Here is a 16,642-nt window from a genome sequence, read left to right as displayed (position 1 = left end):
TTTTTTTTTTTGGGGGGTTGTCTTAATGATCATTTTGACTTAACCAAAAAGTAAATAGGTGCCTAAAAACTTGTTCAGCATCACAAAGCCTGCTTATACGAAGCAGTGTTCTTTATTTCAGTATTGATGGCATGCACCAACAAGGTATTCTTTTTAATTTAACACATGGAAGGACAGAGTACCAAGATTAACATTCTGTCACCACTGGGAACTGATTCCAAAACAAGAACAAAAAAATCTACAAAGTCCTTCTGCTTGCCATGCCTACCTCCAGTGCATTTACTGTTTTAGAATCTTAAATGCCATCTCTTCTGTGACTTCTACATCTTGAGTTAGTCAGACTCAGGTGACATCATCATTGTGCCAGTGAAACCATGCCTGTGGGTAGGTACTTTATAGCCACAGATGGTGTCCCCAACCATTGCAGCCATGTTGCGATTATGTGTTCTTTGTCAAAAATGGTCCCCAGCAAAGCAGCATGGCTGAATCAAGGCACATGCAGACAGAGGAACTGAATGGGGGAGGGGGGAGATAAATCCCCAGAATGAACCAAGCAAGTCAAAATATTTCCTTATTGTATATTAAAGACAACAGACTATCTTACAGTAAAAACAAAAATTTAAGTAGCCAATTAAAACATTCAACACTATTGTGTTTCCCTGAAAATAAGACCTAGCCAAACCGTCAGCTCTAATGTGTCTTTTAAAGCAAAAATTAATATAAGACCCGGTATTATATTGTATTGTATTGTATTGTATTGTATTGTATTGTATTGTATTGTATTGTATTATATTGTATTGTATTGTATTGTATTGTATTGTATTGCATTGCATTGCATTGCATTGCATTGTATTGCATTGTATTGTATTACATTGTATTGTATTGTATTGTATTGCATTGTATTATATAAGACCTGGTCTTATAGTAAAACAAGACCAGGTCTTATATTATATATTATACGATATATTATATTATATAAGACCTGATCTTATATTAAAATAAGACCGGGTGTTATATTAATTTTTGCTCCAAAAGATGCATTAGAGCTGATGGTCCAGCTAGGTCTTATTTTCGGGGAAACACGGTAGGGATATCCATAACACAAACGTTCAGTAAAATGTCATTCACAAAATTCTAACCAGTTAAGGAAAAGCAATTTAAGCTTAAGAGAGGTGCCTAAAACTCAGGTTACCAGGCAACAATAGGAAAAAAGCAAGCATCACACCCAAAAGAAAATTCTAGTGGTCTTAATTGTCCCCAGAGCTATATCACTGCTGTTTATAAAAAAGACATTTGTGTGCTAAAATAACCCAAAGTATCACCTAAGACAAATACAGAAAAATGATATTCAATATAAGTTACGTTTAAAACTACACCTGTTGTCTTTTTACCCAAGAAAACAGTAATGTGCATATACTATTAATAAGACATTACTTTTAGCTTCAAGACATGCATTAGAGCTAACCATAATCTGTATTATTTCATGTATAGGCTGACTCTCTTCTAAACAAAAACTCAATTAACCAGAATATTTCCACTGTCCTAATTAAAGAAGTATTCACTATACAACTGATCCTTGGATCACACTGGTTTGAACTGATTTGAACTAGGTCCACTTACATGTGGATTTTTTTCAAAAAACACATTCAGTACAACATATAAATGTATTTTCTCTTATGATTTTAACATTCTTTTCTCTAGCTTACTTTATCTTAAGAATACAGCATATAACACATATAACATACAAAATATGTGTAAACTGACTGTTTATGTTATTGGTAAGGTTTCCAGTCAACAGTAGGCTATTAGTAGTTAAATTTTGGGGGAGTCACAAGTTCTATGTAGATTTTCGACGGTGTGGAGAGCCAGCACCCCTAACCTCTACATTGTCCAAGGGTCAGAGGTATGCATTTTGCCATATTCCTTCAATTTCTCCCAATGAAAAATACTGCTGTACTTCCCACACTGAATCTAAATCCCAATTATAATGTATGGTTTACTTTCCATTTTTGCATGAAAATAGATACATGAAAACAATTTAGTGCAGTAAAACTTTTAACTGTCTGAAGCCTGTGAGATTAAGATGTACTTTTTTCCAATATCAAACTATTAAAAACTTATCAAAATACTATCTATTACGAATCAAGCTTCATTTAATAATTTACTGCCTTCTTAAATGGACTGCTATAATTATGAAAGGGCACATTTCATGTCATAGCAAAACTGTAACTATAAGACCACCATAGCTACAGGAGCTTAGTACTAATCTATGACAAAACGATTTTTAGCATAATGCCATTCACAACACAACACCGGTTCTTAGTAAATGCTTATCAATGTGGCAAGAGGCTTGCAAAATCTTCAAGACTGCTTTCAAGAAAGCCAAAAAAAAGAGTCTGAATTCACAGTAAGATAACAAAGGGGTGGTGGAAAGTTACATCTCTAATTTGTTATTCTTGAATTTGGTCCTTTTGATGTCTATCCTATTCTAAAAATGATTGAATCTTTTAATTTTTATACACAAATTCTAATATATGGTTTTTTGGGAATGCTTTCTAAAATGGCTTCACTGATGTATTTTGTGGTGTGAAAACAAGAGAAATTGCAGTTTTAGTTAGCATCACCTTAACGATGCATGAATAGGACATCCACCATAAATGCACTAAGAAAATATTAATCTCTTGTTAATACATGTTCAGTATATAAAAGCCACATTTAAAGTTGACCACATTCTTTCTCAATGTATTATTTTATAACTGAAAATTAATTCATTTAGAGATCAAATACTAATCTACATGTCCAAACAAAATGACTTAAAAGCATTTAATTGAACTAATGACAAAGTAGGTAATTACCAAAAAACATTCATATCCTAAAAGAGAAAAAAACAAGGTCTATTGTGCAATTTGACTTGTTCAATGATGTACCTTCCCTTATGTATAAGCAGCTGATGTCAGCTTTTGAGAAATAACTGTTTCACCTTCTCTGCCACAGAAACTATAAAAAGGCTCTAACCCCTCCTGTAGTACCTGCATTAACTACAGAGACTGGAGAAGTCACTCAATTTCCCAGACTCCTTTGAGGGTAGGGATAGCCATGTGACAGTTTTAGCCAATGACATGTAAGCTTTAGTGACATGGCACTATCCCATCCCTATTTTTTTTTCCTGCCTGGAGCAGCCATTGTGAGATCATGACACAACAGTCATGAAGGTGCTAAGAAAATAGCACAGATGTTTATCCTGGCATTGCTGAGCCACTGAACAATATCAGAGGTGCATCATTTTAGGTGAGACAAATACGCTACTTCTTAGTTAAGCTGTCTTAACAAACTGCAGCTAAAAGCAGTTCTACTTGATAGTCTCATAAATGAATGTCAAACATAAGAACATAATGTGATGACTTTCATTCTAATTAAACAAATTTATTCACATCTGCCTCACTCTTACCAAATATCTAATCAAAATAATACTCTTTAGTGAAGCTTTAAGTAAATGAAAATATTTTGTTCTGTTAATAATAGTTATCCTGCCCTTCCTCAATATATATACTGTGTTTCCCCGAAAATAAGACCCAGCCGGACAATCAGCTCTAATGCGTCTTTTGGAGCAAAAATTAATATAAGATCCGGTATTATTATATTATATTATATTATATTATATTATACCCACTCTTATAGTAAATTTAGACCAGGTCTTATATTAATTTTTGCTCCAAAAGACGCATTAGAGCTGATTGTCCGGCTAGGTCTTATTTTGGGGGAAACATGGTATGTACATACATCCCTCCGTTTTGCTATAGTAATTGCTTTTAATTTCATTAGTTCAGCAAAAATATTTTTTTAGTGCAATGAATTGCCTTCACTTGAATCAAAGAGAGCACTGACTCTTTTAGGTTCAAAATGGCACTTTTCAGAACAATAAATATAGATACCTCCAGCTTCATAGAAAACCTTAATTCTAATAAAACTGGTAGCAAAGAATATTTCTACTTAGAAGATTCTTTTCTCTCCATTGACTCATTATAAAATTGTAACTAATATGTGGAGATAAAATATTGAAATAGACTGAGCTGAACATTTTGGCAAGAGAGACGACTGCCAGCATTTTGGCAAGTCAATGAAATCATTTCTGGACTCTAAGATGTTAGGACTTCCCTGATGCTGAGATCGTCATCCATGCCTGACATCCTGAATCATCACTCAGAACTCTGACAAATTCACTCTCTGTCTTTTCTTGCTCTTATTTACAGAGAAAATTACATCCTGCATCCAATACACTTTGTCAATGGGCAACACACAATAATAGCAGACTAACGTGCACAGTGCACTGTGTAAGAGTTCAGCAAAAGGGCCTGTTCTGTGTGGGTCCCTATAATCACCTCCTTATTGCTAGCACCTCTCTACACAATCGATGTTCAGACATATTAAAATTCCTTTATTTCCTTGAAGGAGCCATCTTCTCCCTCACCTCATCTCCAGGCTTTCACGTGCTGTGCTCTTTGCCTGGAACACTTTTTGTTTCTTGGCTAATTCCATGTCTGAGGTTCCAGCTATAATGGCATTTCTTCTGGAAGACCTGGATAAAATTAGCCTCACCTGATAGAAGCTGCCTGGGTGACTAGTCCATGCCCTACTATGATTATTTGCTGTTCTAGGACTATCTCCCTCTAAACTGGGGGCTGTGTGAAGGCAGGGGCCATGTGCAACTTAGTCCTGGCTCTTTTTTCAGCTTCTAGCATTATACCTGGCATATAGGACATATCTAGCAAATATTTATTTAGGAAGTGAATGAATGAATCCTGCAACGTTAAAGATAGTTTAGAAGCAAGGGAAAGGCTGATGGCAAAGACCGAAAATATAAAATTCTTCAAATAGCCCAAAGTATTAGGTTGGGTGAAATGAAACTGTCAATATTTGACCATGTTTTACTTGTAAGAGCAACTTCAAATGCTTCTGCCTAATAATAAAGCCTAAACTAGAGTCGTGGCAGAGGGTAAAACCAAGAGAGATTTCAAAGGACTGAGTCTTAGATTCTTGCAACCAGTTAGTTATGGATAAATGAGGAAGATTCAAAGGTGACTAAGGTCTGATGACATAATAAGGGAAAAACACAGTGTCATGAAGAGAAATAAATCAGGAGTATTAACTGAGTTTGGGAGATAAGGAGAGAATTCGTTTAGAAAAGATGACTTTTCAGGTGTCAGTAATACATCCATGGTTTTTACATCTACAGCCAGAAAATACACAGAATCTTAGGTTAAAGTGACTTCAGAAATCATCTCATCTGATTCCTTTATTTTCTAGCCCTGTGGGGTTAAGTGATCAAAGTCACTCAAGCGATTACTAGCAGAACCGGGGCTACCATCCCGGACTCTTGGAATCCAGGTCAACGCCACAGCCACTACGGCAACCAATACCAACACCACTTCCTTTAGTAAGAATATAAACATGAGCTACTGCTTACAGCCCATATGGATAAGAGTAAGTGCGATGGCTTCAATATCCATTCTACTGGAAGATTTCTCAGACCTTAACATTATGCAATATGGATAAGCCCACAAAAGATTCTTACTGGGGGGTGAGAAGAATTATATACTTCACGTAATCTTAAAATACTTCCCAGCATGAAACTCACTTTTCATTACTACAGTTCACTAGATCTAACAGTTACAGCAAAATTCACAGCTGGGAGAATCTATAAGGCAAAAATTCTAAACAGAGGTCCCAAGTTTTAGTCCCATCTCTGTCTGTCTGCAAGACTGTGTACCCTTGACAAGTTAGTTTACTTCTCCAGGCTTTCGACATCTTAGTATAAAATAAGGTAAACTAGATCACCTCTAAGTACACGGCAGCCCTAAAAATCATGACTGCAAGCAAATGAATATTTCAAAATATTTTTCTATCACTTAGCTAAAATATCCCTATTAATCAAACACTGGGAATAAAAACCTTATGTTTTGCTTAAGCTGCTTTGGAAAGATATCTGCTTCACAAAAATACTACACACAACCTAAAATGTTCACTAACAGAAGATTGGTTAAATAAATCATGGCTCACCCAACAGAGGGATGTTACATGACTATCAGAAAGAATGACGTAGGTAAGCATGTGATCACATGAAAATCTAAGGTATATTAACCTTAAAAAGCAAGCTATAGGGGAGCATATATAGTATGCTTCCATTTCTGTATAACAAAAGATATAAAAGATCTATATAGGCTTACGTATGATCAAAAAATTACCAGAAGGATATACATATACCCGTGACAGTGGCTGCCTCCTGGGGAGGCAGGGACTTGGGTAGGAAAGAGGCTCATTTGGAATTGTACAACCTTCCGTACTGTTTTTCTTTTTAACTTGGAGTATGGAATATTTTTTTAAATGTTAAAATCAAAAGCTATTTGGAGCTATTTTAGATCATACAAATTATTAAAAATACAGGGCACCCTTTTTTTTTTTCACCTTTTTTTTTTTTAAGGCTGAAAAAAATTACAGTGTCATTTAGACTGAGTGAAACAGAGCCACTGTTTACCTCCTGACTTACCTCATTTACCTTTAGCTGTCAGCTCAGACTGAGAGGGAAAGGCTGGCAGACTCAAGTGACAGGTCAAGGGGAGTTATGAAACATGAGAAAGCGTGTTAGAAAAAATGAGAATTATCCCACAGAGAAGAGAGATGCCTCTGGGAAAACTACAAAGAGTCAGCTGAAAAACATCACTAGGGACAGAGATGAAAAACAAGACACAGAAGGGTTGACATGCATATGAAACAAGGAAAATACCTTCTATTTACATATCCAAACAATCCTATTACAGTTAACACTCAGGAGCCAAAATCAAGTATAACAGCACTCCAGTTTTTATAGCATAAAGTCAACTTATAATGCACTATAGTTGCAATTATCATCTACAACAAGAGGTAGAGCTATGTGTGGTTACTGAATCCCCTCAAAGTCCATGCAGGTTTACATATGCCTAAAATACACACTCCATTTATTTCTATCTTAGGCACCGAAAATAAAAAGCAGATACAAGCAAACGGCAGAGGCAGTCTTTTGTGACTGCAAACGCTTTCACTATTAAGTTTGAAAAACTAATTTATGGTTCATTTATTACACCTCTCCACGACCTTTAAGATGTTTTATTTCAGAAATGTTTAGAATATGGAAATCTTTTAGTAAACTAACAGAATCTCAGGGAGACATTACACAATGAAAAACTACAGAAACATTCTCATCACCTAAGAGAAAAATATTCTTCTTAATTTACCTATGGCCTCTTTCCAAAATCATTGGCAGTAAAATGTAACTTAACAGGTATTGATTTTCACAGATTTGGTTGGTGTCAGAGGAAAGAACTACGGAGCACCAAGGTAACAATTCTGCTATAAACAAACGGAGCACACATCTGCTTGCAAACAGTACAAGTACCATAGACTTGGTGCTGAAACGTAAGAGAAACTGCTAATTTTTACAAATTAAGCCCCATTCTCTCACAGAGACTGCTTTCTTTCCCCCACTTATCTCCTTTGAAAATTTCTGATAAACATCTGCAAGTTAATCAAAATGTCTCCCATGCAACACTAGACAGATCTAGACGACACAAACCTGTATGGAAAATAACAGTGCTTTTCCTAAACCCTGAAGGAAGTCGAAGGTTTCGAAGCAATCCTTTGGCAGTCAGACGTACGTGAATGGTGGCTAAGGAGAATTTAGGAGACAACAACATGTCTTCAGAGCAGGTGGAAAGATTTCACAGAAGAAACAGCTTCTATGGACTATCACATACTGTCTTTTTAAACTCAGCACTCGTCGAGGCCAAGAAACACAGCAAGAGAAAACATGCCTACATAGCAAATGTCATTCCACCACACATAAACAAAGAAAAAAAACCCAGAGCTATCCAAGTGTTTCTGGCTTCCGTTTTCTCTCCCAGATGTTGCCAAAACAATGCTCTTCCTCTGAATAAAATCTCCTCTTAGCAGATCCAGCAGTAAGCAGCCTGTGAATTACATCACACTGTACATGCTTATGAGGTTGTTATGGTTTTCATCAGAGATGGTAAAGGGGAGGAGAAAGTGGGTGGTCTTAGGAGTTTTATATAACAACCAATAATGTTACAGATCCTGTAACTACTTGGAAGATTACTAAGGGAAATTAACTACTTCGAACACCTAAGGTTTATTTAGTAATTAGAAAAAAATTTAAGATTTCATTGAAGTAATCTGTGCTCTAATTTTAAATTCTTTACTTATTGTCACACTAATAACTGTGGGCCTTTTTTCCAGATTTGTATGTAAACCTATATATAAACCTGATACCTTGGATAAAAATTTTAAAAATGACTTCTAGCAATTAATGTTCCCAATTATAATTTTTTAATAAAATTTCTATTATATTAATGTCAGATTGATACATGGTTCAAGTTCAACTTTAACACTCATGTTCTGAGGACTTAATAACCAACAATAAAAGGTTAATGCAATTTCTCTACCAGATATAATAGTTTCAGAGGAATAAAAATTAGTCAATCAGATAGGCAGTATTCTAAGGACTCCACCTATTGCTTGACTAATTGCATTTATAGAAGGTCAGGTGGCCTCTCACAGTAATATTCTGAGACCAGGAACATGGGAGAATGGGTGCGGTTATGTGTATCTTTTACTGGGATCTATTCAATGTTTATTTTAGTAGAGTGGTTTATGAAAGTACATTAAAATATGAGGGCAATAATCAAAAAAATTGAAAGATAAAGATGTGGACATAAAAAAATTACACCGGCAATATGCTTACTTAAATAAAGCTATTATTACACCAGGAATAGCCCTAACTCCTAACATTTTTTAATTTAAGAAAGTACAGGAAAACAATATGTAAAAAACGATCTACGCTTGTTTCCTAGATTTCCTTCAAAAATAAAAATCAGTAACAGAAATAAATGTAGTATTTAACTATAAATCATCTTATTAATTGCTATTAAAATTTGCAGGAAGCAGTTACTCTTTTAGAAATTCTATAGAGTATTTAGGATGTGAAGAGGGAAGGAGACAGGCAGAAGAGGGAATTTTGAATAATTCCTTTTCCTTCTTCACTCAACCCCTATCCTAACATTTTAGATGTTGTCAACAAGGGAGAAAAACCCAATAACCTGTCAAGGGTTAACTATTGGAAAGATACACGTTGTTCACAGTCAGACAATGGATCTTGCAAACACAATGCACCCATGGCAACTGAAACACAAATAACTATGGGATTAAAATTTTTTTTAAAGCTACATTTAGGTGTTGCCTTTATAGTTAGGTGCTGCCTTTATACTTTATCAGTTTATTATTATTAAAATTTTTTTTGCCAGATTCTGCATATTAATATGCTATAATCACTTCTCCTCCCACCCCTCAAAAAACTTGTAAAAACCAGGCTGCCAATCAGTATTAAAACTGTAAGTAAAAAAAAAAATCTGTAAGTAGAAGAAAGTTAAATATTAATATTATTAAAAATACACATGCATTACCCCATATATAGGATTGGAGGGATTGTTTGTGTTATAATAAATGCTAAATTATCCTGATTAAAAAGGAAATCTTTTAGCCTAGACGAACTCAAGAGAAGAAATTAGCAACATGCCACCAATTCATCACATTCATTAAAATTTTTACTTGAACCACACTAAGCTACACCACATATATTAAAAGTAAATGGTGCTAACGATCTTTTTTAACAGCAGAGCAAGGGACTGCAAGAATAAAGAGAAGCAGTGCCATTCAAAATAAAATGTCAGAAGTAACAGTTATTTGTACAGCAAAGTACACACACACAAAAGTGAGAAAGTATACTACTGTGTTTCCCCGAAAATAAGACCTAACTGGAAAATAAGACCTAGCATGATTTTTCAGGATGACATCCCCTGAACATAAGCCCTAATGCGTCTTTTGAAGCAAAAATTAATATAAGACCCGGTCTTATTTTCGGGGAAACACAACCATAAAGACTAAGAACAGCTCAAGCTGGGTTTCAATTCTTTCCCAACCGTATTCTGCCCTCTGGTGGCTATTTAGCACAAATGAGCCAAAACAAAGGGACACTCTTGACAATCCATTAACAGTAATGGTCCACGCTTACAATCTGCTATGTGTCAGGCACTTTCCTAAACACTTTATATGTATTCACTCATTTAAATCACTGAATAAGCAGCTAGAGTAGACTAACAACAATTTTTAAACGCACATACTTGGGGGGCAGGGGGTTAGGAAAGCACAGATTTTCAAATTGGTTCAAAAAGATTTTTTGATTCCTTATTGATCAGCTGTTTTCACTTGTGCGCTATCTGTACTTTCCAAAATTATACTGACTTAGAAGTGCCTAAAGATGGAAAGTGTCCATATTTGTTATTATACAAAGTCTTTATTTAGGAGAACATGATAAGGATCACCAAGGACAGTAAGAAAAAATCTGAGGAACTTTTGGTACCTAAGACAGGACAATGTAATTACAGCTCTAAAAATTAGGAATGAGTTTTTATGAAATACAGCAAAGCTTGTGTTAGGATGTCAAGTGGAAAAACAAAATGATGTAAAATTATACGTAGAGTAGGATCTCAATTTTGAACAAAAAGAATAAATATTGAAGCAAATATACCAAAATGTCAGCAATGATCTAGGAGTTGGGGTAGGCCTGATTTTTAATTTCGCTGATGTTTCTGTATGTTCCCATTATTTTTAACAAATATCATTAAGGCAGAAAAATAAGCTTTTAAAAATTTAAGTTACAGAATAGCTTTATAAAAAGCCTATGAAATAAGCTGTTTCTATTAGTGACACAAAAAAGGAAAAGCAATGAAAACCAATTGTATAAAGTCTGTAGTAAGACTGAAAAAGCAAAAAATAATATGGATGATATAAGTGTTTTGCAGATCAACGTGTTGTGATACCACAGTATATTCAAAGAACAAGAATAACAGATTCCATTGTAGTGTAAAAAGACGTGTGTGTGTGTGTGTGTGTGTGTGTGTGTGTTAAATCAGTGAGTTAATTATAGAACACACTGATGTTAATGATTCTACTCAGGATTCTAGCATCTGTTGTGCAGTGTTGCTTAGATGCTAGGAAATGCATCCAAACATGGACTTATTTACTCGTTGTTTCTAACAATGATGAAGAATCTGGAGATTGATATTTAAACCAGGGATTCAAGCCTCTCTATCCAATACATTTTACCTAGAACGCTAACACGGAATATCAATCTTAATGTTCATCGCCTTACTTTCCTTAACACAACACTAATAGCTACATTTTCTTCATTTTTATGCCTTATAATCATTATGGTCTTATGTTCTAATCTCTATACCAACTGTAGAAAGTTCAATTCAGGGTCCAATTTTTTCCCCATAATGTCCTCTTCCTTAGTAAGAAGAATGCCTTTAAGATATATTGTGAATAATGATCAAAAAAATTCACATAAAACAATTAGAAAATATTTCAACCATCACCCATCCATAAGATTATAAATTCTCCAAGATCAGTCACATTGCCTTTTATTTCTTTGGTCTCCCAAAATAAGAGCAGTAGATGTGGTACATATGTACAATGGAATATTACTTGGCCATAAAAAAAACAAAATATTATTACCATTTATGACAACATGGATGGATCTATAGGGTATTATGCTAAGTGAAACAAGTCAAACAGAGAAAGACAAACACTATATGATCTCACTTTACATGTGGAATCTAAAGAACAAAATAAATGAACGAACAAAACAGAAACAGACTCATAGAAACAGAGAACAGCTGATCTGATGGTTGGCAGATGGGAGAGGGCTTGGGGGGGCGGGCAGGGTAAAAAAGGTGAAGGGATCAAGAATTACAAATTGGTAGTTACAAAACAGTCACAGGGATGTGAAGTACAGCATAGGGAATATAGTCAATAATGTTGCAACAACTATAGATAGTGCCAGGTGGGTACTAGACTAATTGGGGGATCACTGCATAAATTATATAAATGTCTAATCACTATGCTGTACACCTGAAACTAGTATAAAATAATACTGAATGTCAACTGTAATTTAAAAAAAAATAATTTTTAAAAAAGTACAAAATAGTCATGGGGATGTAAAGTACAGCATAAGGAATATAGTCAATAACATGGTAGTAACTATGTATGGTGCCAAGTGGGTACTAAGCTTAAGGGAGAATCACTTAGTAAGTTATATAAATGTCTAACCACTATGCTGTACACCTCAAACTAATAATGTCAACTGTAATTGAAAAAAGTAAAATTTTAAAAATAAAAAACAAAAAAGAGCAGTAACGTTTTATCTATGTACAATGTTTGTTTTAAAAACAAACAAAACACATGATCATTGTAGAATATTTTAAAAATAAAAGTTAAATTACCTGTACATCATAGTGCTCTGTAACAGGTTTTTAAGCTTAATATAACCTTAATAAATGTATTAAACTTAAAATTTTCACACTTATCTTTCATGGCATTAAATAATCCTCTATATTGTTACTTTGATGATTTCAAAATGTCATTAAAATATCAAGGAATGTAATTTAAACATCTGCTGTTTATACCATTAAGGTTGTTTGCAATTTTCCCCCTTCTAAACAATTCTGAAAAGCAACAAATAAGTCAATTGTTTTCCTAGAATCAATTCTGATAAGTGGGAATCCTGGGTAGAAGGCTTTTGTTACACATCACCGAAGTGCTTCCAGAATGGCTGCTGTAATTTATACTCTCTCAGTAGGATATATGAGGCACCTATTCCTCACTTATTCACCAATATCAGGTTTTACTCCTAAAAATAGACACGAATCTGTAGCACATTACTTTAGTCAGCATTTTGTAAACTTCTTCATGTTTCTTAGCCCTCTATATTTCTTCTTTTATGTCTATACATTTACTTTTCTATTGCAGAGTGGCCTTGTTGATTTGAAAAAGCCCTATATGGAATAAACATAGTGCATATGTTGTCCCAGTTTGTTTGCTTGTTAATATTTATGTTTTTTAATTGATATAATTGAGATATAATTGACATATAACATTATATTAGTTTCAGGTGTACAACATGATTCTATATTTGCATATACTGTGAAATGATCACCACAATACGTCTGAGTTATAGTTAACATCCATCACCATGTTTATGTTTTTGACAAAGGGAATTCTAAAACTTTGTTGTCGTAATTATTAATCTTTTACACTAATGCTCCGGGAAAGGCCTTTTCTATCCAACTCTATATGCTTAGTGCTCTTATTCTAATTTTTCTGTAAAACTTCAATTAACCTGGAATATATTTGTGGGTAGTGTGTGAAGTAGGAATCTAATTCCGATGAAAAAGATAGTCTTTGTCTCAACAAGATTTACTAAATAATCCCTAGTGTTCCCTGATTTATCACATATCAAAATAGCATCTGCTTTTGAAGTATGAGAAGAGAGTTATAATCATAAACCTCCACTGACAGACAGCCTCATCCCTACTCTCATCAGAGGAAAACTGGGCCAAACCAGTATTACCTCACCAGAGCAGGTTTGCAACTTGCAACCATTTCCCGACACTTGGGAAAACGGGGTACAGAAAGAAACTCTATCCTCCTGTGCTGTATTTAGAAAACGGGCATGGGAGGAGCAGCACATTCTCTACTTTCCCGGGCAGACTCCATGGCACCTGAGAATGGTGATCGTGTGTAAAATAATCAGGGCTGGATAAATACAACTATGGTGCTTTGATATCCCAAACAGCTTTTATGTGTAGTAGAACCAAGGTAACAATAAATCATAGTATGTGGTACCAGTATGTGTGACATCTTCCTTATAAACAGTAAACTAAGGTTTATTTAGAGTCAATGTTGGCTAGAGTCTTATAACATCATAATCTTTAAATAAATTACAACAGCTAAACCCCCTGAGTGAGGATGGTTCTTGACTTTCAGTGGTCTTTTCCTGTTTGCTTTAAGGATTTAGAAATAATTCAATTTCCTGGAAGAGAACTCTGAAAGTAAACGACTAGACTCATAAGAACAGTGGAAAGGATTACCATCATCCCTATCCCTAGCAATAGAAGAGGCTATCATCTGAAAGTTTTTTATACCATTCTGTAGGTCAAAATTATTCCCATACTGGAAATTTGTCCCAAATATTCCCATATTCCCAAATGAGAAATTTTGAGAGTTGGAGAGGCTTAGTAACTAGCCCATGGTCAGGACAAAAGTAAATGTGGCAAGAGCAAGATTCAAACCAGTATTCCATGCCTCAAAAGTTCATTCTCTTTCTGCCTTTCATTGTCTTATGAGCTCATGGAATTGTATTTGAAATAACTGATTAAAGGTTAAACTAAAACAATGTTATACAATATTCAACGATTACATTAGCCAACAGTTTAAAAAATAACACCCAGTGTTGACCAGAGTATGGTGAAGCCAGCACACTTTTAGGTTGTCAATCATAGTATAAACGGATGTGAAGCTTCTGGAAAGTGATTTGGTTGTTTGAATGAAGTGACTACAAATAGGCATATGTTTTGATTTATTTATACTACTTTTAAGCATCTATTATAAGAAACTTCCCCAAACTTTAAAAGTGATAACTATAAAGATGTTCATTATAGAATCATTTATGGATATGATACGGAAATGCCTCAAATATTTAGGAGTAGTTAAATACTGCTGTATATGCTAAATGTAAGAGTCATTAAAAGTGACAACTTAGGTTAAGTGACAAAACGGGATATAAAGTGAATTTTATTTAAAATCACAAATATTAGAAAACTAAAGGGTGATTTCTAAACTTCTACATACTAACCCTTCCATAATTTAGCAAACTACTATACTTAAAATTAAGTAACTGTTTTACTAAAACGAAAGGGTGTGAAGCTGGTCAACTTAATCTTCACCACTCTTTGTTGCTAAAAAACAAACAAACAAACAAACAAAAAAACAATCTCAAAGCTCAGTACAATTATTTAAAATTTAATGCTCAGAGGAACATGTTTGTATGTGGTGGCAATGTCTTCTGTTTAAAAGATGACCATTTGAAAGCAGAATATGAAGAAAGTCAAGGTGTTTTGTAGACATAGAATATTATAGGAGGGAAAAAACCTCAGTGATCAATCATTTCAATTATACAGAATAGAAAGCTAATATCAGAGAGGTAACATGTTCCACCCAAAGTCACTGGCTGTTTGGACATCACTTCTTAGCATCAAAGCTGACCCTCCAAAAACCAACACACTGTGACTTCTCCTCAGCAGGTTCATCATAAGACAAGGTTAGTCTGAAGTAATAATAACAACTAACCATCAACTAGAAAAACCTGGAAATTATTTGTCCATTAGAATGGCTATCATCAACAAGACAAATAATAACAAGTGTTGGAGAGGCTGTGGAGAAAAAGGAACCCTCATACACTGTTGGTGGGAATGCAGATTGGTGCAGCCGTTATGGAAGGCAGTGTGGAGGTTCCTCAAAAAATTAAGAATAGAATAACCATATGATCCAGCAATCCCTCTCCTGGGTATCTACCCAAAAGCTCTGAAAACATTTATCCGTAAAGACACATGTGCTCCAATGTTCATTACAGCTTTATTTACGATGGCCAAGACATGGAAACACCAAAGTATCCCTCGATAGATGATTGGATAAAGTAAATGTGGTATATATACACAATGGAATACTATTCTGCCATAAGAAAAGATGAAATAGTACCATTAACAACAACATGGATGGATCTTGAGATTATAATGTTAAACTAAATAAATCAGACAAAAAATCGAGATCTGATTTCATCTGATTTCACTGCTATATGGTTTATAAAACTGAAAACAACAAAGGAACAAGACAAACAAACAAACAAAAACTCATAGACACAGACAAGAGTTTAGTGGTTACCAGAGTGTAAGGGGGGAGAGAGGTAATAGATGAGGGTAAACAGGATCAAATACATGGTGATGGAAGGAGAACTGACTCTGGGTGGTGAACACACCATGTGATATATAGATGATGTATTACAGAATTGTACACCTGAAACCTATGTAACTTACTAACAACTGTCACCCCAACAAACTTAAAAAAAAAAAGAAAGAAAAACCTGGAAAGGTCATGTTTATGATTTTTAAAAACTACACGTTCATACCACATAACCTAGATTAAATTACAATGCTGACCTCTTAAAATATATTTTTTTCACTGTAATTATTAGAGAATTGATTATGAAGGGTTACTTGGAGACCTTCTTGAACTCTGTCATACACCCCATTTCTACTCCATGGTTAAATGCTTTGCCAAACAAAACCACAACATAATTCATATTTTCCATTTGTTTTCTCAATCAGGAGTTAATTTTCCATTCTGATAATCTTACCTGTCAAGGGTCAATTATCTGCTTTGGAAATAAGGCATAATGTCAGTCCAACAATGTGACAAGAGTAAATGCCTAATGCTAATAGTTTTGCTCTATAGCAGAAAGGAGATATAGATTGGTGATTATTATTTACTATACCTATCAGAAAAAATACCCTTTTTAATAGTTTTCATGATCATAGACTTGAGACATAAAGACTGCCTTTCCAAGTTTCGTATTTAATTCAGATTAAAACACACATACAAGATTTATTTAACCAGCTCCTTGAATGTGACCAATATAAAT

At 34.5% G+C, this 16,642-nt stretch overlaps 1 protein-coding gene across 5 annotated transcripts in view; it reads right to left on the bottom strand.

The window, feature by feature from the left end:
- MTUS1 (microtubule associated scaffold protein 1) overlaps positions 1-16,642 on the bottom strand; it is a 141,281-nt gene that overhangs the window by 40,289 nt on the left and 84,350 nt on the right. The window contains exon 1 of one of the 5 annotated variants that reach the window (XM_019737999.3): positions 7,607-8,028. The exons of the other annotated variants lie outside the window; for them this stretch is intronic. Coding sequence (XP_019593558.1) covers positions 7,607-7,727 — 121 coding nt within the window. The 5' untranslated portion in view covers positions 7,728-8,028. Of the gene's footprint in view, positions 1-7,606; positions 8,029-16,642 lie in introns of those variants that run through there. 5 annotated transcript variants of the gene reach the window in all.

The sequence above is a fragment of the Rhinolophus sinicus genome, chromosome 16 (assembly GCF_057876585.1).
Source record: "Rhinolophus sinicus isolate RSI-liver-muscle chromosome 16, RSI-T2T, whole genome shotgun sequence".
Taxonomy (NCBI): domain Eukaryota; kingdom Metazoa; phylum Chordata; class Mammalia; order Chiroptera; family Rhinolophidae; genus Rhinolophus; species Rhinolophus sinicus.
This window is presented reverse-complemented; position numbering and strand designations above follow the sequence as displayed.